This window comes from Eutrigla gurnardus, assembly GCF_963514095.1.
Source record: "Eutrigla gurnardus genome assembly, chromosome: 8".
Classification (NCBI taxonomy): Eukaryota; Metazoa; Chordata; class Actinopteri; order Perciformes; family Triglidae; genus Eutrigla; species Eutrigla gurnardus.
The window spans coordinates 17,136,818-17,158,475 of record NC_139922.1 but is presented as its reverse complement, the minus strand read 5'-3'; the positions used below and the strand labels follow the sequence as shown (position 1 = coordinate 17,158,475).

The 21,658-nt window shown below is 42.7% G+C and overlaps 3 protein-coding genes across 3 annotated transcripts; 1 reads left to right on the top strand and 2 right to left on the bottom strand.

Annotated features, from left to right (window-relative positions):
- Positions 1-4,741, top strand: LOC311017339 (PRELI domain containing protein 3B-like). Its single transcript, XM_084015588.1, has 6 exons — positions 1-145; positions 1,241-1,409; positions 1,784-1,873; positions 2,264-2,334; positions 2,489-2,591; positions 2,698-4,741. The coding sequence occupies exons 1-6, from the start codon at positions 114-116 to the stop codon at positions 2,812-2,814; spliced, it is 582 nt and encodes a 193-aa protein (XP_083871714.1). The 5' UTR covers positions 1-113; the 3' UTR covers positions 2,815-4,741.
- A 485-nt stretch (positions 4,742-5,226) lies between these two features.
- Positions 5,227-10,436, bottom strand: bpifcl (BPI fold containing family C, like). Its single transcript, XM_084015587.1, has 15 exons — positions 10,330-10,436; positions 10,150-10,249; positions 9,893-10,024; positions 8,401-8,556; positions 8,240-8,303; positions 8,046-8,106; positions 7,793-7,884; positions 7,392-7,568; positions 7,245-7,304; positions 6,770-6,937; positions 6,348-6,415; positions 6,222-6,264; positions 6,049-6,109; positions 5,686-5,762; positions 5,227-5,567 (listed from the first exon to the last, which is right to left on the bottom strand). Exons 1-15 carry the CDS (start codon positions 10,427-10,429, stop codon positions 5,508-5,510), a joined length of 1,419 nt encoding a protein of 472 aa, XP_083871713.1. The 5' UTR covers positions 10,430-10,436; the 3' UTR covers positions 5,227-5,507.
- Positions 10,437-11,325: 889 nt separating this feature from the next.
- On the bottom strand, positions 11,326-14,843 carry LOC311016740 (vesicular inhibitory amino acid transporter-like). Its single transcript, XM_084014660.1, has 2 exons — positions 14,099-14,843; positions 11,326-13,333 (listed from the first exon to the last, which is right to left on the bottom strand). The coding sequence occupies exons 1-2, from the start codon at positions 14,471-14,473 to the stop codon at positions 12,146-12,148; spliced, it is 1,563 nt and encodes a 520-aa protein (XP_083870786.1). The 5' UTR covers positions 14,474-14,843; the 3' UTR covers positions 11,326-12,145.
- Between the last annotated feature and the right edge of the window lie 6,815 nt (positions 14,844-21,658).

Below are 21,658 nucleotides of genomic sequence, written 5' to 3'. Positions count from 1 at the left end.
GGGGAGTATCTTCCATTAAAGGTTTTCTCCTCTAGCTCCTTCCTTCCTCCTCACCGCGGTCACGCTGTCATTTGGCGCTGTCTCCCGAGCTCTGACAGAAAAACCCAAACAAAATGAAGATCTGGTCGTCAGAGCACATTTTCAAGTGAGTGGTTTTATGTCCGTGACCATGTCTTCTACAAGTTTGTCCAGTAGCTAGTTTCCTTTCGTATTATACTTGTGTGTGTTACCCATATTTACCGGGTCGCAGCCACTAGCCTCCTTAGCTGCTAAGGTTACACGTTAACGGTCAACGTTTGGTAACTTCACACAAAGATTCTGCGGTTGAGTTTCTCTTTGTCGTTTATGTTAATGACTTCGTTTAGCAAATGTGACCTCTATTCGCCATCGCCACTATGTTTTATTTAGCAGATATCTACACTTGTTGGTCTGTGTGCACTAACAGTAAACTGCTTTGGCTAGCATTAACGGAATTAAGTTAAGGCTAGCTAGCTAGCTAGCTAAAGGTTAGCCTTAAAAGCTGTGGTTAACTTTGGCTGTCAGTCGGGTGTGTCATTTTAAATGTTAATGCTTATTGAAAGGTTTCAGCCACAGGTTGATGTAAGAGGAAGTATTCGTGTGGTTTACATGCGTTTTGCCTTAATCACGGGGACTCAATCTGCCGCTGAATTTGATACGTAACGTTACAGCGATGGTGTGTGTTACATAATAGTCCGTCCGTCTGTCTGTCAGACGCGAGACCCCGTGATGAAAACACAACGATCCGTGTTTTGTCTGCTTATCTTCGGTCGTCAGACAGTTATTGGTGCTTAACAATGTCCGGAGCATTTGTCTGTTTCCAGACATTTCCAATGCTAGTTAAATCCACTGTGATGCGGTGCGGAGGGGGGCGTTCCTCTGCTGTCACTCGAGGGGCATTTCGGTGATTCCTCCATTTTGATTCTGCACCGATATTCCATATTGATCAAATTTGAATTCTTTAGAGAACAATTTTGTTACATTGTAATGCAGGGCAAGTCATATTCTTTAAACCATTTCCCCTAGTCAATCACTGCACTTTGTTCATGTTGTTTATATTTCTGTATATGAGTGAACTTTGTTTGTTGCTTATTGCCAAATATATTGAGACAATCTGATTTCGTCACATATTGCAGCAATGCATTTTGTTTCATTGATGTGTGTGAATGTGAGACAATCTCGAGGAATTTGCTGTTTCTTATGATGATGTTGGTTTTAACAGCCATCCATGGGAGACGGTGACCAAGGCGGCCATGCAGAAGTACCCCAACCCCATGAACCCCGGTGTTTTTGGGGTGGATGTTCTGGACAGGAGCGTGGACACAGCAGGGCGGTTACACAGCAACCGACTACTCAGCACAGAGTGGGGGCTCCCTGCCATAGCCAAGTCTGTAAGTTAGATGATGAGAGAAACGCTTGAGCTGCAGTGATGCTTTTATTTTTTTGATTGATAATATGCTTGTTCGTGGTGAACGTAGCCTGACATGATCTATGATGATCATGACGGCAATCATGGTTTGACATCCTCAGTTTGCCCCTGTATATGAATTGATTTGATTGCTGGACCTGTCTCTCTTGGGATAAAGGATTTCAAAACACTCCTCACTAGTTTAAATGCATGAGAAAGGAATGAAATCCAAGACAATATATATTTTATTTATCTGTGAGATATTAGCCCTTTCGGGGCTCAACATTGTTATTTTAATCCCATTTGTTTAAAAGTTTTGTTCCTATGTTTTTTTTGAGTTGTGTCCTTTGCCTGCAGATCATCGGGGGGGCAAGATCATGCACTTATGTTCAGGAACATTCAGTGGTGGACCCCAAAGAGAAGAGCTTTGAGCTGAAATCTACAAATGTAAGTTGTGCTGACATTGATCATCGTTACTACGTACACGCTTTGTATCACTGTTCTGCAGTTCTTACTAAGTGATACTTAATTTAACAGTTACGTGCTACATACCAGCTGAAGCCATTGTTAATGTTATCAAGTGTTTTTCCTGCTTTAACAAGTTCACGGTGAGAAAAATCTTTTAGAGTGGGAGGATCAGCTTTTGGGGCTTTATGGCTACGTTCTCACTGCTGATAATTTGACTGAAATTTTTTTATATATATTTTTTTTTTAACCTTTATTTTTCCAGATAAAACTTAAGAACAGTTTCTTATTTACTATATTGATCTGGTCTGTGAAATCCCTGTAGACAATGTAAATATTATGAGTGACAAATTCTTTATTTTGTCCATCCAGATTTCCTTCACTAACCTCGTATCTGTGGATGAGAAGTTGACCTACAAGCCACATCCACAGGATCCTGAAAAGTAAATGCTTTTATTATTTTTAGAAATGCTGAATGTCACTCTTGATATTTCTTTGCATGATTAATATTATATATTTTTCAAATATTTGATTCTAGTTCCGTCCTACATGTGTTGACTGTTTTATGACCTTTTATTGGTACGATGGTGTGTTCAGGACCGTGCTGACACAGGAAGCTCTGATCAGTGTGAAAGGTGTCAGTCTGAGCAGCTATCTCGAGGGTCTCATGGCCAACACCATCTCTGCCAACGCTGGCAAGGTGAAGCCTTTAAAATCTCCTGATAACCCATCATGATATCTCCTTTCTTAACAATACACCCGTCACTAGACATTATTTTGCAATACTCTCTATCTGTCTGTCTCAGGGTCGGGAAGCAATGGAGTGGGTCATCAGACGATTAAACGCAGAAATCGAGGAGTTGGCCGCGACTGCACGTGGTTCTATACGTTCTCCAATGGCAGCCGCTGTTGCAGACAAATGATCCCTGCTTTCCCACTTCTTTCTCCACCATCATGAGACGTTGAACCTCTCAGACGTTTCCGTTCACCCAATCTGCCTGCACACCCCAATAACTACAGTTCAACCCCATCTTTTGGCCCTACGTACGTTTATTTGTATGTGTGCATCCCTCCTCAGCAGTCTGTGCTGACGAGTTTGATACTCGCCACTGTGGGCAAAGACGGGGAAGATTGAGCTGATGACGGTAAACAAAACAAACAGGGTTGAATTGGACTGCACTTGAAGCTCATTGGACTTAGTCTTGTGATGTTAAAGCTCTTTTTTAAAAAAAAATCACACTGTGCCTCCACATCGTCCCATCACTTTCTTCTTGTCTTGTCCCCCTTCATCTTGAACCTTTAATTTCTCTACATTTCTCTTTATTTTTTCCAGATCCTCATAATCAAGTTGCGTACTGGTAACAGCTGAAATTATTTTTTCCTGATTGGCTGACCTAGATTTGTACTGCAGAACTGACCAGAATATCTTAAAACAAAAAAAGCCACCAAAGCAAACAGGCTTTAACAAAGTATTAAAGTTACACACTGTGTCAGTTTTTTGTAATATCAAAGCTCCAGGCTTTTATTCTCCACTGACCTGCAAAGTCAACTGAGCAAGCTCATAATCCAGACGTGTCCGTGGTTTTTTGCACCACCTGGACTTTTTCCCCAGATGGATTTGTGGCGAGCTGCAGAAGTATCTGAGATCAGACAAGAAAGCCAATTTGTGTACTTGCATGGTGCTGAAACACAAATGATACTTGTCCAGGTCTGATACAACAGACTTAAAATGTGGAGGTCTTGTGCCATCAGGTGGAAGTCTACCAACACGGTGGACTCGTCTGCAGATGTTCTAGTGGTCATTCCGGTCTTGTTCTGGGTACAAATTACTTTATTTCTTAAAGTCTCTCTTGACTTTGTTAGTATATTCTTTCACTAATTACTTGGTTTAAAATTAGGTGTTACAGTATAATACTGTGCATACTTGAATGTCTAACTTATTTTCATCATGTGTACTTAAATGCACTTAAGAAGGCAGGAAGTCCTTGAAAGAGCAGAGCTGCAAAATGAGGAGCACTGGGCAACATGTAGGGTGACTTGTGTTTTAATTTGTTGTGAACAGTCGGCAGCGTTGTAGGAGGAGCTGAGTGTGTCAACATAAAATGTGAAGATTGAAATCACTACCCATTTAATATCCCGAAACACTGTATTTATGATCGCAAACAAACCCTCTCTGTACGCTCTGTCCTTTCTTTCCTCCTGTCTATAGATAGTGTTATTTATAGTATATTTGTATAGGTGAACCTTGACTGTTAAATTGCACATTGGACTCTCAGGTGCTTCATATTTCAGTTGAGTTTCCCTGCTTGCTTCCTTCCCTTCTCTTCCCTCTCCACATTTTAAGGACAATTCTGCAAACCTCAGTTTACTTAAGACAGGTTTGTGGTGCAACGACACCGTTTTATGATCTCTGTTAACGGAGCGCAGCATCACAAGTCTTCCACCATGCTCCTCAGTTGGCATCCTGCTCGACTGCCATCGTCTGAGTTTGTGTGTGCATATACAATAGGTCACTCTTTTTCATAGCTCTTTCGAGTTCAGCTGAGCTACTTTTTAAAAAGCTTGTTCTCAATTAACTAACTCCTTACCATTTCAAGCTCAGGATCGCTCACTTAATAGGCTGGTCAGCCGCTCAACTGACTCATCAGCTAGTTGGTATCCTCACGGTGTCATTTCATGACTGAAGTGTGATGTTTTTCTACGGGAAGCATTTTAGGTACAATGGCTGTAAATAGGCTTATATTTATATTTTGGTGGTGTTACATTCTGAGAATGTGAACATGTAACAGAATCTAACGAGTGCACACTGAAATGTTTCAAAAATAAAGAGATGTCATTGTTTCATCATAATAGTGGTGACGTTTATGTGGAATGTCAAAACTCTGACGTTTAATTTGTAATAATGGTCTGAAGCATTTCTTAATTATTTATTGTCCGATGTTTCATTTAGTCTTTTTGACTTTAGGTTTAACTATGCAGGTAATTGTCTCTTGGTAGTTACTGATGAGACTTCCTGGGGGGATATGTGAGAAATGTATCAGACGCAAAACAAATTTATTTTTTAGTTACTTCACAATACCATTTAATAGTTATTATGTGTAAGATTGTGATTAATCAAGATATTCATATATTCCTGGGGATCAAGAATTGCATTAAAGGTCAAATGTTTGTCAAGTATAATCTGGTTCACATGTGGTAGTACTGTCCAGTAGAATCCTAACCCCTCCAGCATTATGCTCTTTTATGTGAGTATATAGACATTTAAAATGTATTGCCATTGAGTGTCAGTATAAACAATATCACACAGGAAATCAATATTAAAGAAACAGTCAGAATGTACTTTAAAAAATAGTTACTTTAATACATTGTGGGAAAAAAGATCAGATTTGTGGCTGAATACCAATGTATAAGTAAATATAGATGAACTGCAGGCGTTATCACTGTTGATTTGACATGAAGGCTGTAGACGTGCAGTTTGACAGTTTGATCCTGAACTGCTTCGCAAGGCTTGAAAATCATTTCCAGTCCAGAATCCAGACCGAGGCAGATGTAGCTTTACATCGTGAACACACTTGTATCATGATGTGTCCGATACAAACAGATCCAGATCACTGGTTTAAAGTTTATTTGTGTCTGGAAGAAACACTTCAGCATCTGAAGAGATGGCTATAAATCCCTGTTAGAAATAAAAGACAAACGTCAGCCCAACGACAACAACTTCTTTTAATATAAAATGTCCTCCAAAAGCCAAACATTGACCCAATATTCCTGAAAAATAACTTACTACCACTGACCTGTTTCACCCCCAGCACCGGGTTGACCAGTTGTGCTTGTTTCATTCTGGGTATAGTGACACCTTTGACCAGCTCAGCTGAAACAGAAGTACATGTCTAGACAATGGCTCTAGTTCACCGTGATGAAGATACATCTTACATTTCACTCTATGAGAGCAGCCACTTTGACATGTCACTGCAGTGTGAACATGTTATTGATCAAATAAATACGTCTTGTTCTATTTTGTGTGTCACTGGCATTCCAGTGAGCTAGCACGCACAATACCAGGGCCCTAGCCTACCTAAATGGAACAGAGCCATAATTAATGTTATCAATTACTTAAAAGGGTCTACTGAACACAAAAACCCCTAACTAAGACTCACCGTTCAGATTCGCAAGGGCGAACGCCATTCCCACCTTCATCACGTGTTCCAGACTATCAGTCTGCAAAGAGAAGCATGTAACTCATTAAAGACACACTTTAACCCCCCTCGGCTTGTACACCTTCTGCTGCCTGTGACTTGCATGCAATGCAAGGTCGTTGTGTATCATGTACCTTAACGGGTCCCACTTCGCTTGAATCCAGCATCACTTTGAAGCTGTTTGAAAGAATATCATTACTTCAGGTTTCAGGTTGTGAATTTGGGCTTAGGTGTGTGTTTTAAAACATGCTAATGCTCACTAATCCAGCGCCATGGAGCCTTTCAGTTTTCCATCAGCGATCCACACTTTACCGCTCAGTTTGGAGTCCTGAAAGAAAGAGGCTTAAATAACTGCAACTGGTTTTCCTAGTTAGTTAAGTCATTGTTTAGTGTATGAAATGCCAGAAATCCCATATTTGAAAACTGGTGATTTTTTCCCCCTGATAAATTACTATTAATAAATGATTATTAACCTAGTCCATTCATTTTATATCAATTAGCTAGTTGATTAAATCATAATAGTCATTGTCATAATAATTTCTCTACAAAATATAGCGTAGAAAAAAAGGTTTTGTGATCGAGATGTTGCAGGAAGAGCTCAGGATCTGATGCTTTGTTAACATAATGAGTGAAAACGGAGAAAAAACATACATGCATATGGATAGGCCAGAAAAGTACTCACAACGTTGAGTTTGCACAGTGGGGTCGAGGTACCATTCAGCTGGATAGCGAAAGCCTTAAGAGAAAGCTTAATGTCCAGTTTAACCAAACCGGGCTGGAAGGAAAACATCGGCACGTCTCTGGCATAAATCTGCAGATACATCAGAAGACCCGGAAACATCTTGGGAAGCTGCAGTGAGAGAGAAAAAGTGGTATGTATAGCAAACATTTAATTCTATGATATCTGTACAACTTTTAAAACATGTTTTTCATTCCTTTTCATATTAGAGTTCACATTTCCACGTCATTTGAATGAATGTGGGTATCATACTGTATAATGTAATGCAGACACCCAATCAAATGTGATACCATGCCTATAAATAGCTATTAATTCTCAGATCTAATGTGCCCTGCGTTTTTAACTTAACCTAAATGGAAGCCACATTGTAAGAAAGAAAACTCTTTGCATGCAGACATAATGATGTAGATGCACTCACCTGAGGGAAGTAAGGTCCCATTGAGCTGGTGTTCATGTGCACATGGAAGTACTGATATATCTGAGATGATGAAACAACATTTCTTAACCACAGAAATGGTTTAGCGCAGAAAGATATCGGTGCTTATTACGTTTCAGGTGTACTAACCACGTTGTCAGTGATGAAGACCTGTAGCAGTCCAGCTTTGTAGAGTCCATATGAGGCGGAGTTCAGAGTGAATTCAGACAGGCCCACTGACAGCATGTAGCCCGGCTGCTCAGGCAGGGTGAAAGGCTGGGCTTTAAAGGGAGGTTCCTCATGGGTTTTGAGATTGTAGAACTCTCCCTTTAAATAAAGAATTGCAAATGATCAATTACAGCTATTGATCACTTTTTTGGAGTTGTTTTTATCATTTCTTTTCACGTTTTGACAAAAGCCCTCATTATAAATTATGGTTACCAAAGCAACACGGGTCTATGTTTGTACTATTATGTTTTTCAAATGATCTGAAATGATGTGGCCAAAATTCAGGGGACAGAAAATAGATTTCAGATCGTGCGTATCCTTACCTTAAGACCTAGATTGACACTTGAAGCATCAACGACGGGTACTCCGGTGAGAGGGAGGTCAAAAATAAAGTCTGGAGCCACATCAATGGACACTGATAAGAGTAGAAATAATTTGTGGATTGAATCATGTATTCAAAGATTAGATTGTTTTAAAGTACTTCTTAAAGTAAGGTGAACTTTGTACAATGTTGCTGGCATTAACATGTAGACCTTTCTATAAGGGTCTTTATGAGGCTGTAGTCTGCTGCAGTACCTTTCATGGCCTGTAGATGGTACTCCAAGTTCACAATGGATCCCTCCACATAAGGGCAGATCTATGGAGGAGACAACATGGCAAATGTCCTACAATGTTGACCACTATATGTACCATAGATTCACCTGAGACGATCATACAGCATAGACAGATCATCATTGATAAACGTGACAAAGATGGAGAGAAACACTCACCACGCCCTCTATTCTATTCTTGAGACGCCCCCTGAAATACTTCACAAAAGGCTGGAATATCCAGCTATTGGAAAAACAATCAAATAGAATCAATGACAATGTCTCTCTTGTATCTCAACATCAGTATCACAGGTTTTCTCTCCTCCTGTGTTCTACTGCACCTGGCTCCACCGTGAAATCTTATGTCTGCATCTCCAACCGTGGCAGCACAGCGGACGCTGGTGACAGATGGATGCCCGCTAGCATCTTTCCCCAGCGTCACCACAGAGGTCACATCCATATTATAAACGGCCATGTTGAACGATCCGCCGTCATGTCTAAAAACGTAGGTACAAGCAAAGTCAATGTAGTACGTGGTGTTGGTGAACATTCATTCATGAGGTTGCATCTTCTGCAGTGTGTGTGTGTGTGTGTGTGTATAGTGTACATATACTTAAAACCTTGGTGACATGTCCAAGTTATAATGTATTGTGTTTGCATTATAAATATCTGATTGCAAATTGTCTTTATATTGATAATATTTTCAAGTTTTCTACTTTGTTTCACTGCCTAGCCTTCTTGTTTACAGTACATTTAATTGGTCATTTTTCATTGCATCAACAATTCATAATTAGTGACCAAATAATACATCTTAAATACATCTTAATGACCAAATAATAAAATAATAAAGCATCCTTGGGTTTCGTGAAAGGCGCTATATAAATTAAAGCTATTATTATTGTTATTATAAATAGTAATAATAAGTAGAATCATAATAATCATAATAATAATAAATCTGGAGTTAGAAAAAAGTTAAAAGTCAGATATTTTTTTAAAGAATGGCCTCTTTAATCCAGACTGGATCATTGGCACCGTTTTTATTTTGTTTAGATTATATCTGTTTTGATATAAAATGCATGTTGAAACAGGCCTATAAAATTCCCCAGTCAGTTGTTACTTTCACATTCATCATAAGATCATGGGGTCATGGGTGAAAGAGCAGGAAGTCACAGAAATCACGAGTTTCTTCCTTCTGGAGTGTGAATGTGAAGAATATTTTGTGGCAGTTGCCAAGATATATGTATGTATATTGATCCCATTAACCTTATTGTTGGACGTAATAAACCACTGATCACTGCATACATTGTTAATATCACTGAGCTAATCTAACTGACAATGTGTTCTGTTCTGGTTTCAGTTAATACATATTAGTAAAACTATTGTTACTGTTTCTTGTGACCTAAAGAGCATAAAGATCAGTTACATTTAAAAAGCGAGGACGGTGTAACACAAGTGAACGGGTGATTTTTCCTCTGTAATAGAATAGCCGATGAAGAAGAGTACAGTGTGAAACAATACACTGGAGACATGTTACAGTTTAAAGAGACACTTCCTTTTACTTGTCCTCAGATGAACTTAAAACACAGAGGGTATCTGGATTCGCTTCCTCGTTAAGCCTTTGTGTAAATTTCTCTTTCAAAATTTCCAATAATAATAATAATTTTAATTGAAATTAAAAAATATATCTAATAATCACTTTTATATTGTGGCAAAGAGGATAATCCTGCCCAAATGGACAACCTGAAGACAAACCTCCATTGAACAGCTGTGGGGTTACTGGCTTCATGATCAAGGAGTTGACATAGTGCATGCAGGGGTCGAGGGGAAACTCACATTGCGCCCAAATATGTCCTCCACTCGCCGGTAAGTGCGACACTGAGCCCTGACATGGAGGTCTTGAATCCTGTGCTGTTCTGATAGAACTCGACAGACGGCTCTGGAAAGTCACACTTTGTTATGGCGAAGCTAGTGTACACGGGGAAAGCAAAGGAGGGTGAAGTGAGGACACAGATCTGAGTAACGTTCAAAGAATGTCCAAATAAATAAAAGCAAGAATAATAGAAAGGGCGTGTCAAAAATCTAAATCTTACCCTGTTAGGGCGTAGTGTATGCCCACGACTTTGCCACTGATCTCAGGGAGACTGACACGAGGCAACTTGTCCTGAACCCATCCTGCTCCGACATGCTTCCCTGGGACAAACGCCAAAACGCTTTCAATTGGAATAATCAATAAATAATAAACTGGGGGAATAATCTCACATGGGCCTTACCGTACTGAAGTCCTTTGTCAGTCAAGACAACTTGCACGGCAGGATTCTCTCCACAGGTCAGAGAGACGAGCATGAGCACTACTGTCACGGCAGGAAGCATTTCCACGGTCCCCCTGCGGCACAAGCAACGCACCAAATACAATCTCAAGCAGGAACGTCACCAGGAAGCTCTGCGCGGTCAAAGAACCACTGAGACATGGGCATTTTAGTGTTGAAGAGATAGCAGGTACCTGGTTTACTGCAGGAGGAAGTGTTCAACGTGAGCTCCTGAACATACGTCTTCACCCTTTCTCTGCGCTGATGCATCTAGTGCAGCGTTGAGTTCATGAGAAGTGAAACTTAACTGATATCTAACAATAGCTGCAGACAGCCTGCTGCACTGGTTTGTGTGTGTGTGTGTGTGTGTGTGTGTGTGTGTGTGTGTGTGTGTGTGTGTGTGAAGTACAGGAAGTGTTTGATTTGGCTCTTGAGCAGGAATGTGTTATCCAAAAAATAGGTGGTGTTTAATAATAAGAAAACAGAGTCAATGTTATAAGAGCAAAAAATAAAAAAGTGTTGAAAGAAATCTTCATATTCAATCAGTTTTTGAAGGGAGATAATTTGATCAGAAACTAGTTATTTAAACAACATCCTCATTCCTAGAATAAAGGCCTGTTCTCATACACAATAAAAGGAAGTGAAAAGTGTCTCCTGTTATGCTGACGTTGACATTCTGAATTCAGGTGCTACTTGGAGGTGCCGAGCTGTGACTATCGTATCATTGATACCAGGTTGTTGTGCAGTCTGCTGAATGTGGTTTTGGAGCTGTCTGGACCCCATCAAGTAGGTTTCTTAGCTGCATATCATTTGACACAACCTGTTTAAATGTTCACATTTTTGTTTTAAGAAAGGGGGGCTTAATCAACCCTTTAAAGAGGAAGTTAAACACGATGCTAAAAGGTCAAATCAGCAAGCTCCCTCAGTCATCCCTGGCTACATTTCAATGAAACATTAGAATCACCAGCCATAAAATATTTGATTTATTTATCTCTTAATTCAACAAATACTCTTTGTCTCACACACCATAATTAGTTCCATTAAATCACAATTAACAAGTTCAATAGGAAGAGAATATTATCAGACAGACATTGTTTTTTTTTTTCTTCATATAACACAATTAGGAGCCACTTGCTTGCACTTTGAATTCACTTCATCCAGAATGACACTTTGAAACACAGAGAAAAAAACAAACAAATGAACCAATGAAGTTTACTACAGGCATAAGATGGAAACGCAAACACAAAACTGGAAAATATATCTTTTTTTTTTTTTAAACAACTACACATATATCATGGTTTATTATAATCCACAGGGCACCATCTGATCTGATGGTTGCCTTTTGATATTTTCTCTGATGTGGGAATATTGATATACAATAGCAGCTCAAAAACCAATAATAACATATTCACTCCATTGTTTATCCACATATTTCATTCCCCAGATATCAACACGTACACACTGTAAGACCCGCGGCAGACACGTTCACTGGACCTCTGACAACTTGCATGAAGACTGTGACGACTTGGAGGTTTTTCTTCCTCCGTCCAGTCGATAAAACGTGTTTTCTTGGGATGAGTAGACTACTTTTACACTATGATTGTAGAGTTTATTATTGCACATTATCATCACGAAGGCAAAAAAATAAAATCAAAAGATGCACATTTCACACAAATAATCCTCCCCATTAGCTTCCTCGAGTGGCTGACACGATGTTGCGATAAGGTCTGCGTCGAGTCAGCCTGGAGAGCGTCATTCAATAAAAGGTCACCTCCGGAGCTCAGTCGTGGATATTGTACCTGTACGCCTCAATGAGCCCTTCGACTGAGTGGATGAAGCCAGATATGGCGCATATGCCGCCAATCACAAAAATGGCGATGTCGAAGAAGACGTGGTGCCACAGGAGATTCCTCCACTGGAGCTTCAGGTGGAAGAGGCTCGGCAGGAGGAAGCACAGGCCGGCGCCGGTCAGGCTCCCGGTTAAACCCATGAGGAGGGCGAAGTGGGGGACAAAGACGGCCATGAGCAAGGTGAAGACGACGAGGACGATTCTTAGTCCTAGTCCCCATGATTTCAACTGCCCGGTGGGGCCGTAGCAGTCAGGGAAGGTGGCTCTCCCACCGTCCTGGAAAAAGGATTTCTCCAGAACCTCGACGGCGGCGAAGAACGGCAGCGGGTAAGATAGCAGCGCCTTGGCGACGAGGAAGAGGTTCACCACGGCCCGGATGGTCGAAGGCAGGTTGTCCGTGATGACCTCTTTGGTGGCGTCTGCCCAAGTCAAGTAGGCCACCAGGGCGAAGAGGCCCTTGAGGACGCAGGCCGCGATGTGAGTCCACTCCATCATGCAGTGGAACTCGCTGGGCTTCTGCATGTTCCCCTCCAGCGAGGGGAGGAAGATCTGCGAGGTGTAGCTGAACACGATGATGCCAATCGAGATGGGGAACTTCTTCACGTCGATGTAGAACTTCACCTTGTCCCAGGCCCAGTCGCGCGCCCTGGACAGGCAGTAGGCGATGACGAGGACGTTGATGACGAAGTGCGCGAGGGTGCAGAGCAAGCTGAACTTGGACACGGCCTTGAGGTTCTTCAGGAACGCGCAGGGCAGCAGCGCCACCGTGGCCACCACGGACCAGGCCTTCTGGGAGACCGGGAAGCCCGGGAAACTGTTGTACATGAGGTTGCCGCTGACCACCACGTACAGGATGCACGTCATGACCAGCTCGATGATCTGCGCCACGTTCACGACGTGGCCGCCCAGCGCCGGGAAGCGCGGCGCGCAGCAGGCGTTGGCGATGTCCACGTAGGAGTCCCTCACGCGCACTTTGATGCCGTCCTCGTTCTCCTCGTACAGACACGCGATGAGGATCTTCCCGGTGTAGCAGCAGACCACGGCCGCGAATATAATGAGGAAGAGGCCGAGGTAGCCGCCGTGGAGGATGGCGTACGGCAGGCCGAGGACGAACATGCCCTGCGGGGAGAGAGAAGCGCAGTTGAGTGGTAATGGACGAGGCCCACATCGCAGTGACAGGCCGAGGCAGCCCGGGCATGCAACGACCGACGTCTCACATCTTATGTAACAGCAGGAACAAAAGAACATTGTATTTCTGCGCATTTTGATGACATTGCAAGGCAGAAATATTTGGTTTATCTGAGCTGATTCATTTCTAATATCATATATCTTTAATGCAGCACACGAGGATTTTTTCTCATTCGGCTCGCCCTTGAAAATCGGGCCTTTCATTTGCTCGGGAAATCGGTTGAATCGAATACAATCATTAAAAGGACGATTTTAAAAACGAATTTTTTAAGTGAAATTGATTACAATTTCAATTTGATGGAGACGCTGATAAGCACGTGGGTGCCATTCAGCCCCAGGGCTATCAAAGCCATACAGGCCCTGCCTGCAGCTCCACTGATAAAAAGATTTGAATATATAAATTCTAAGACCCACTGGATGCAATTCACCCCCCGACAGCGAATTAAACGTTACATAGAAGATTGCATTTAAAATACATTTAACGCTCAATATAATTTATTCGACAATATTGAACAAATTGTGTTCTTCTTATCTTGAATTGTGGGAAATGGTGCGCCAGAGTAGGCTAATATATTTGAATATAAATAGCAAAATGTGAAAATCTTCAGTTCAAGGTGACTCTTGGTCCAGCTGCAGGCCTGCTTCGTGCGACACGTTGTGTTTGCACGCACGCATGCACGACGGACGACATCATACCTGAATGGCGTTGGTGACGTTCCAGCCAGCCTCCCATGTGGTGATTTGCGGCTTATCCTCATCCAGCGAGCCTCCTGGCTTAATGGACGAGGGCCTCCGGTCGGTCCCGTCTCTCTGGTAGTGACTGTCTCCGTCCAGCTCCCCCTCCACGTCCCCCCCTTCCCCTTCTCCCTGAAGGACATCCATCTGCATCCCTTGCCTGTAGTCATAGTCCAAGTCGTCGCATTCGGCGAAACCCAAACCCTCTTCATCCGTCGCGGCCTGGAAGCCCAGCCGGGCGAACACCCCGCTGACCTTGGCCTGGGACTTGTTGGAGACCGTGTGGGCCGCGTTGGTCAGCTTGTTGGAGAGCTTGTGTCGTATTAAGTGAGCCATCTTTATCCGGTGAAATCGCTGCGTTCTTCAACTGGAAATGGTATTGCCGAGTGTGAGGTGCAGATGCATGCAGGGTGATGTATTCGCCTTGTTTTTAACCCGCTACTGTAAAGTCATGCCTGTTGCCTCTTCGATGTCGTCGCGAAGTAAGCCGACCAGACCGGCTGCCTAACCGTTACCCCCCCAAACCGTTCAAATCCTCAGCCGCTTCCCTTGGCTCGCTCATCCATAGTACTCCCCCCAAAAAACACACTCCTGGGCATCTGCGTCAACGAGGAAACGAAAACAAAAAAACACAATATGTCCTCATTTGTCGTTAAAAAAGACAACTTGGCATTTTTTTTGTGTGTCTCAGTTGGGGGTCCTGCTGGAGACAGCGCGAGCGCTGGGATCTCTGACTGCACCAGAGAGAGAGAGAGAGGCAGAGAGAGAGAGAGAGGGGCGTGCACGTGCCCGCTTAGAGTGGCAACAGTGTGGCTCGCGCATAGCTGAACTGTCACGGATGGAGGAGAGGGAGAGAAAGAGATGGAGAGAGAGAGGCGCGTGCACATGTCCGCATAGAGTGGCAACAGTGTGGCGCGCGCATAGCTGAACTGTCACGGATGGAGGAGAGAGAGAGAGAGAGAGAGAGAGAGAGAGAGAGAGAGAGAGAGAGAGAGAGAGAGAGAGAGAGAGAGAGAGAGAGAGAGAGAGAGAGACTTTGATTCACCGACAGAGTGATCACGAGGATAAAACGGCCCGGTCTCGTGAAGGCAGCAGAATTACTCGTGACATAATGCATGAATGAAGAGATCAAACAGTTTACCTGCTTTCACGCTGCTTTCTGTCAACAGGTCGACAGGCAGCGCGTCGCTCTGCCAGATAAATATCTAACGCTCATAACACGAATACACGCAGGCCCATAGGATTCAAATACATAGGCCTATTTTTCGATGCTTTTTTGCGATATCTACAATGTAAACAGCATATATTCATTTACAATATAGGCCGATAGAATATTCCTAAAACGATGATGTCGGTTTATTTTTCGTTAGACACAATTTTAACTGTTTCGGACGAAGTGCTCCGCTGTATTTTAACACGCGAGATCCATCTTTAACGTGTGAAATGAAGCACGCAGACTGCAACACAACCTATCCTGAGAGCGCGTGCGGTCGGAGTATCACAGCCAGGGGTCGTGCGCACATCTCACGCGTGTTTTCTGTAATGTAAAATCAAAAGGCCTAATATTCCACGGGTGATATTTTTAAGGAACGATAAAACTGTAAATGATACATATGATTTCTGCTAACATAAAAATATTTTTATACATTTCCCAAAAACATGTTTTCTTCAAAATGTGTTTTTACACATTTCCGTTCCATAAACAGACCTCAACACACACACACGTTGTCCATTTCCATACAAAACAGGCCCACCTTCACATTCAAATTTTTGAAATTGATGCCACTGTTTACGTTCTCGTGAGTGCATGCACAGGTTTCAAGTTTCCAGCTCATTTAACAGCTTGATTCCAGATGAGCAGGCTGTGAAGGGATGCAACTCGTCGCTGATATGATGAGCATCCTGCAGCTGGCCCGCTGCAGAGCCGACAGCACCACGGACAGCTCCTTCAACACTCCTCCTCCTCCTCCTCCTCGGCCTTTTTGCTTTCACACAGAATTAAAGACAGAAAATACCCCCCACACTAAACACACCATACTCTTAATATCAAATAACCACTGTTGTCTTGCAATGATATATTTACTAAATATCTGCATATTGGAGGAAAATAAAAGTATCTCAGGGGAGTTCTTTCTTCTCCACTTCAGCTCTAATCCTCGGGAATACGAGGCACCTCGTCTTCGCCTCCGTAATCTGCTGTGACACCGCTGAGCAAAAGTGTCATCACATTTTTGTAGCCTGCTAGCAGAAATGTATCCGCGCTGTGGCAGAATAAGGCTTTAAAACCAAGACATTTTTCTCCCACAGCCACGTTTTATCGAAACATTGCGCGTTTCTGTTAATTAAGGGCATGTAAAGCAAATTAAGTTACGTTTTTATGGCTTATTGAAATTGTCGCACACAAGGAGACACATAATAAGAAATGCGAGGTAATATTTGACGAGCGGCGTTGCAAGACAAAAAAAAAAAAAAATCGCAACATGGACGAGAGGTCTAAATTTAGAAAGCAGCCAGAGGACAGAGAAAGTTGCGCATGTTTTCATGCTCGGCTTGGGCGGCTTCGCCAGCTGCCATTTGCGCTCAGGCCAACACAGTGTTTGTTAGGGAGTGTGTGTCATCATGTCTGGGGATATGCGCGCGCGTCGGTGCGCTTGCGTGCGTGTGTGTGTGTGTGTGTGTGTGTGTGTGTGTGTGTGTGTGTGTGTGTGTGTGTGTGTGTGTGTGTGCGCGCGTGTGTGTGTGTGTGTGTGTGTGTGTGTGTACAGTGAGGAAATAGGAAGAGTCCTTGAGGCGCATCTCCCTCCCCCAATCACACGCGCACACTCCCCGGGCTAACGGGACAGAGTATCGGCTGCAAATGTCACACACGCGCGCGCACAAACGCAAGCACGCGAAATAGCCTACATGCTGTCTCACCCTAAATCTGAAAAAAAAAAAATCAAACTGCAACATCGAAAGAGAAATGTGAAGGACAGATTTGTACATTTTATTTTTTGCAGAAATGTAGTTTACATATATTTTAAATAACAAAATTAAATTTTGGAAAAAAATATACCAGGCCACACTCTCTCCAGCACCATAGAAGTGTTTCTATTTCCTCACAAAAAAAAATGAATTTAAGTCATGCCTTTTTTCTTTGAAACACTTAAAATGGTTGCTGGGGCGACCAATTTAGCTTCTAAGGCTCAAAGAGAAGGATTAATTCAAGCTCAATGTGTGTGTGTGAGACAGCAAGAGACACTCCGAAATGGGAGTTGCAAGCACGCCTGCTTCAGTGTGTGTGTGCGCGCGTTTGTGTGTGTGTGCGTGTGTGTGCGTGTGTGTGTGTGTGTGTGTGTGTGTGTGTGTGTGTGTGTGTGTGTGTGTGTGTGTGTGTGTGTGTGTGTGTGGAGGCCTGAGATACGGAGGGGCTTAAAGCCTCGTCTAACAGCCGTGCAGTGCTGACTGGAAGCAATAATCTCTGATAGTTGCCATGGCCACAGTAATTGGACAGGGGTGTATGCGTGTGTGTGTTGAGATTTTAGAGAAAACGGATTTTTCCCCCTTCCCCAGCACAGTCTATTTGTTATTATTGTCTGAAAGCCTCGACTGCCTGCTGAAGGAGAATTAAAACAATTAATCCAATCCTAAACCTTGAGTGACTAAAGCAAAGCACGAACTACAGAACAGTTCCAAGGTAGGGTAGATGTCAGCCTTCATGAGTCCCTTTTCACTGCAGACGTTTTGATTTTTCACCAAAGAAAAGCACAGATGAAGCCTAAATTATAAATTTATGGATAGCTGAATTCCATTTCCTGTAAGTTTAGGCCATGAAATGTGAAATGTTATAAACTTCTCATCCAAATCTGTCTCATATGTGTAGTCAGATATGATTAGATAATTATAGGAGCAGGGGTGAAAAAATGAGCAAAAATGAATATCCACAACAAAAAATAAACCAGTCCAAATCAAGATAAAATCTGTTTTACGTGTATTTATATTCATCATGCCAACTAACAGACAGACTGTCTCCCTCACATTTCTTTTGGTCCCGCCCTCCTTTTTTAATTTGCAGTGCCAGTCTCCAGCCTCTCATAGCACACGCCGTTTTCAATAATAACAGCAACAGATTCTTTTTAAAGAGCAGGGAGTGACATAAAATTCACACAGAAGAAAACCAATTTGTATTACTATGAACTGAAAAATAGCATGTTTGCTCCCACACGGTGTATTTTCCAGTCCTGAATGGTGCTTTTTTCTAACAAAAAAAAATGCAATTAACTAATGTAACGTCTCTTTGACTAACACTGTTACTAGCCATGCATGCTAACATCTGTTACATTCGAGAAGATGGACGCAGTTTAATTAATTCTTGTGTTGTTGCAAAGGCATGAAAAAGACACCCTTTAAACTCTTTAATTCCCACTTTAGTATGAATTAAGAACTGGACAGGCCTGCCATGCCTGCCATGCCTGCCATGACTCTTGCTGTTCGAGGGCAGAGTTTGGGTTAATTAGCTGCAGCTCCCACCAACTTGAACCTGACTGGAGGTCTAACCAGCCAAGATCATAACAAACACCGTTAAAACACACGATGGACATTTTTAAATGTTTGCTTGTGGATGAACGATACTGTACAGACATATTCATTTTATACACTACACAAGAGACCGCTAACACACACACACACACACACTCACACACACACACACACACACACACACACACTCACACACGTACATGAATGCATGAATAGTGACAGGTGCACAAACACATTAATCACTCTTGGCCCACAAAGATCTGCTGGGCTTACAGGGCCAGAGACTGAAGAGAGTGGTAGTGACAGACTCTCTGTGTGTGTGTGTGTGTGTGTGTGTGTGTGTGTGTGTGTGTGTGTGTGTGTGTGTGTGTGTGTGTGTATGTGTGTGGGTGTGTGTGTGTGTGGGTGTGTGTGTGTGTGTGTGTTTGTGTCTCTGTATACAAGAGTGTATGTGTGTGTGAGGGGGAGAGGGGGAGAGAGAGAGAGGATTTGTGTACAGCGTGTGTGTGTGTGTGTGTGTGTGTGTGTAGGCGTGACAGGGTGTGGAGGAAAGTCATGGAGGTTGCAGGGGGTTTTGTCTGCAGTGTGGCTCTGATATATCAGAAGTGCTCTGAGTCAGGATCGTTACATAAACTGGCCTCTCTTCCCCCATCCGTCATTCCTTCCTTCTCTCTCTCTCTCTCTCTCTCTCTCTCTCTCTCTCTCTCTCTCTCAGGCACACACCCTCTCGGCTTCCTTCTCCTTTCTTTTCTTCTCTCTGACCTTTTTTCACTCCTACATCCATTCCGTTTTTTTTTCACAGGAGTCTTTGGTGGATCTTTTCACTGGATTCACAGGCAACACATAGGCTACTTAATTATTGTCAAACCAATAAATGAATGCATTTGAATAATCCTATTGTGACATAATAATGACACACAACAGTGATTCCAGAATGCACACACTGGTCGTTGACAGAAGGAAAAAGTCTGTGTCGCCACGACAACGAATGGAAACGGATCCAGAAAACAGCATTTGAGGGGGAGGTGAAAACCCTCAATATGTTCCGGCAGTGAGCTTGTGGTTGAGGAGTTGCTGTTCTGATCCCTGGATTCGATGCGTGAGGAAAACGTACGACTGTTCCATTACTGCTACGACACCCTTGATCAAATTAAAATTATTCTATTTCACATTTTATTCCCACTCACTTCTTGATAAAATCACATCACGTTCAATGGGAAATGAAATAGTTCAGTATATAAAAATAGTGGGGACTTATCGAATCATTGTATTATTCATAAACACTAAACATGATATTAGTGCAAACATGAGGATTCCCCCCTCCTTCCCCTCCCCTCCCCTCCCCTCCCCGTCGGTGGGAAGTAACAGTCTGTTCATTCCTCTACAAAATGGAGGCTGCTTGGCATCACGCGTGGCAGTCCCAGAGTGCTTGTAGCCTATTAGTTCCCGTGCGCCTCATCACCGCTGCCTGGATGACAAGCACAACAAGCAGCATCGTGCACAGACAGCGACACAATGTCACGTCCTGCCTCCTGGGAGGAGTGTGTGTGTGTGTGTGTGTGTGTGTGTGTGTGTGTGTGTGTGTGTGTGTGTGTGTGTGTGTGTGTGTGTGTGTGTGTGTGTGTGTGTGTGTGTGTGTGTGAGTGTGCGTGTTGGAGAGGGGAGCAAATAGATGGGGGTGTATTTGTATGAGTTTGTGCATATTTGTGTGGGTGTAGATGTGCGTCTTGCCAGTGGTATGTAACCATGTGTGCATGTGTGTGTGTTTGAGAGGGTGAGCTGACCCAGATCTGCTTATTAGCATCAGGAGGCGGAGAGGTGGGGGGGGGAGTCACTTAAAGCTTTGTGCCTGAGCAGTGAACTGTGCTCGTGCTTCAGTGACACACCATCAAGGTTCATACAGTTACAGCCCTCCCACACACACACACACACACACACACACACACACACACACACACACACACACACACACACACACACACACACTTCATCCTTCATCCTTTTCATCATCTGCTCCCAAATATCTGCACTATCCAGGAACTAAACTCCCACACAGAAGACACTTTCTCCACTCTTTGATTGCATATTCGTTTGGCCGGGAGACGTCACGGTAAAACAACAGAAATATTATAGACACTTAACAAAAGGAGATAAATATTAAGATCAATCAAATGTATCCAAATGTGTGAGATGATTTGCCACATTTCCTTGCTACATTTCATTACAGCAGAGTGAAATATTCAAACCTGAGCAGCCATTGTACATCGCATCAAATGGAAATACTGAGTGTAATGCACAAGCATTACTTTATACACTCAATTCTTGACATGTTTTGCATCATCTGCATTTTTATTAGAATTTAAAAGGTGGTACAGCCTCTCTAAAAATGGATTTACAGATGAATCTCACAGCAACGAAGGGGGCTGTCAGCCTATGTGCACATTAGTATGAAATCCTCCATTAAATATTGTATCTCAGTTTGCTTTCAAGAGCTGCTGGCATATACATACATAATTACATAATATTCTTGTAAAGCAAATAAGGCCACTGATTCACCACAATAGATGCACATGGAGGATTAAAACTGCTGTGATGTGATCTGAAATATTTTGTAAGATAATCTGCACAAACTGGGGCTTCCACATGAACGCAATAATAAAAGTTACCTTTTTAATATAGAAGTCAGAATAATCTTTGTTCATTTTGAGGTAATTAATGGATTGCTGAATGACGGCATGAATGAAATGTAAAAGTCACATGGGCTGTAACCAGCAGTTTTCCTGGTAATTTTCTTCATTAGCTGATTATAGCCTACTATAATACACATCAACAGATATTCTAGATCCATTTAACCACTGGAAAATGCACGAGATCAGGCAATTCAGATCCAAATCAGAGTGCACTGACTAAATGGTCTAAACTGTAGCAGACTGGGATGTCCAGTCGTGTACATGTGCAGGTGTCCCACATCACCAGCTGAGGCTTTGCTCGGTTAGCTGAGAG